The 2,575-nt window shown below is 50.2% G+C and overlaps 1 protein-coding gene across 1 annotated transcript; it reads left to right on the forward strand.

The window, feature by feature from the left end:
- Window positions 1-2,052: 2,052 nt before the first annotated feature.
- Window positions 2,053-2,358, forward strand: LOC147979421 (uncharacterized). The gene has a single exon (XM_087515202.1). The coding sequence runs from the start codon at window positions 2,053-2,055 to the stop codon at window positions 2,356-2,358; it is 306 nt and encodes a 101-aa protein (XP_087371328.1).
- Window positions 2,359-2,575: the final 217 nt, after the last annotated feature.

Genomic DNA, 2,575 nt, shown 5'->3' on the forward strand with positions numbered 1-2,575 from the left:
AATGTTTGGGTACGAGAACACTTTATTTGGGACAAAGGAGAAAGCCCACAAGGTTTTTGGAAAGCGCCAAAGGAAGTTTTGCGGTGTCCAGGGGCCAGACACCGGGAACCCTGGCGTCTGGCCCTGGAGTCCGAGAAGGACTCTTGCCTTTCGGGTGAAACCGACTTTGTGGAGGCTTTTACTCCAAGTTTCGACCCGAAGGCTCAACATATAAATAGAGGGGTAGGGCTAGCACCCAAGACACATCAAAAAACACCAAGCCATGTGCCAGCAACCCCGTCCCCTCTAGTTTATCCTCCGTCATAGTTTTCGTAGTGCTTAGGCGAAGCCATGCGAAGACTGTTCTTCACCAACACCATCACCATGCCGTCGTGCTGCCGGAACTCATCTACTACTTCGCCCCTCTTGTTGGATCGAGAAGGCGAGGACGTCACCGAGCCGAACGTGTGCAGAACTCGGAGGTGTCGTGCTTTCGGTACTTGGATCGGTCGGATCGTGAAGACGTACGACTACATCAACCGTGTTGATATAACGCTTCCGTGAACGGTCTACGAGGGTACATAGACAACACTCTCCCCTCTCGTTGCTATGCATCACCATGATCCTGTGTGTGCGTAGGAAAATTTTGAAATTACTACGTTCCCCAACAATGTCGTGCTAGGTAATACGTCGCACGTCTCTCATTGGTTGATTCTTATTCATGTCTACAAAAAAGAAACGTGGTTGGGTTTATTTTGGTATTATTCGATTTTCATAAGATGACTATAACTAGAAATCGCCACAATAATCATAAGATCTGCATCCGATGGTGGCACCTACTAGACGCAAACAGCAATAGAAAAGAATTGCCACAAAACTGTCGCACCATGCCCCACCCCTGAACAAAAGACTACCACACAAGTGTTCACAACTGCGACGTTCGGGTTACGCTTGGCTCTTTGCATCTTCGAGAAGTCGAACAATGATGTTACTACTTGTACAGTATCAAATCAACTGCTGCATATCCAACCACCGCGTGCGGGAGGGATAGCTTGTTGTAGTAAGCAAAATCCTCTCCTGTCTACGAGCCACCGCACGCATGGGCGAGGGAGAGGGCATACTATTAGTAATCAAGCTTTTCCTTGTTGTATGAGTTGGCACGACACATCATAGCACTGGCCCCACATGCTTGCCTCTAAACTTGGCTAAAAACCCGCAGTGTACAATATTTATTGCATCCTCTAACATTTACCCCACCAAAAATTAAAATATATATTCCTCTCTTGACCAGATCAGCATGCAAACTACAATCACCAAGATGACAGGTAGGGCCATAAGATTATTTTAATCAAAAAATTTCTTCGAGAAGGCCTCATAGCATGGAGCCGACTCCAAAGATTTTAAGCTTAGAGCCACAGTACATGCTATCCTAGATTGTATTATACTACCTCCCCTACACATCAAACTATCACACGAGTGTTCGGGTTGAGCTTGGCTCTTTGCCTCTTCGAGAAGTCGAACAATGATGGCACTACTAAAGTGGAGTACTACTAGTATGCTTCTGGCCATCTGACACCGAATAAACTATGGCTTCTCCACCGCATGCGGGAGGGAGAGCGTGTAGCGAAAGGTTCTCCTGGTCCTGCGAGCCACGCTCATGGGAATGGGAGAGGGCGTTATCAAGCTTATCCTTGTTGTATGAGTTGACACGACACATCAAAGTAGTGCACTCGATATATTTCGATAATTTGCATTTCCCGATGCATTAATTACAATGCATGCGTGCATGCCTCACTTTCCTTTTAATACTTGCATGTGTTGATTTAGTGCACCTTGAAGTAGTATGAATATGTGATGGTAAAACTTTCTAATGCCAGGGCCCTAAAGGGAGAGATGGTGGTGCACGAGGAGGGCGATATGATGCCGATGGAACAGGACCCGACAATTTGTGAAGTGCAAGGGAGGGCACATGGCCTGTGCGGACAGGTGCGGTGAGCACCCCGGGTACCAGTGACAGTGCCAGAAGTGCGAGCGCGGAGGACCCGGCGATTTGTGAAGTGCAAGGGAGGGCACATGGCTTGTGCGGACTGTTGCGGTGAGCACCCCGAGAACCATTGGCAATGCCAGAAGTGCGAGCGCGACGGCGGCTTTGACGTGCGGAACACGACCATGGACGTCGTCCTCTCCTCGGTGAGGGTGGAGTGCCCGCACAAAGGCTGTGGGCTCTATGTCACTTACCACAAGCTCACCGATAACCAGAACGCGTGTCCGCTTGCACCCTGCAAATGCCCCGTGCCCGTCTGCGACTACGAAGGCCCGCCGCCGGCGCTCCCCCACCACATCAGCACCGTGCATCCCATGCCCACGCATAGGATCTAGTACGGCAAAGTGCTCCAGCTGTAAGTGCCGGTATCGGAGCCGCAGCGCTTGCTGTTCGCGGAGGAGGACGGGCACACAATGTAATTAAAAGAAGCATGCGCGATGGTAATAATGAGCGCGCATGGTTGATGGCTGACATCGCCTATTTGCCGTGCACCCTATGGTGCAAATGACACGTACGTGGCCGAGAATGCGTGCCCACGTTACGCCATCCGGG

Source organism: Triticum urartu, chromosome 3A, assembly GCF_056163025.1.
Source record: "Triticum urartu cultivar PI428250 chromosome 3A, HENAU_Tu73, whole genome shotgun sequence".
NCBI classification, from domain to species: Eukaryota; Viridiplantae; Streptophyta; class Magnoliopsida; order Poales; family Poaceae; genus Triticum; species Triticum urartu.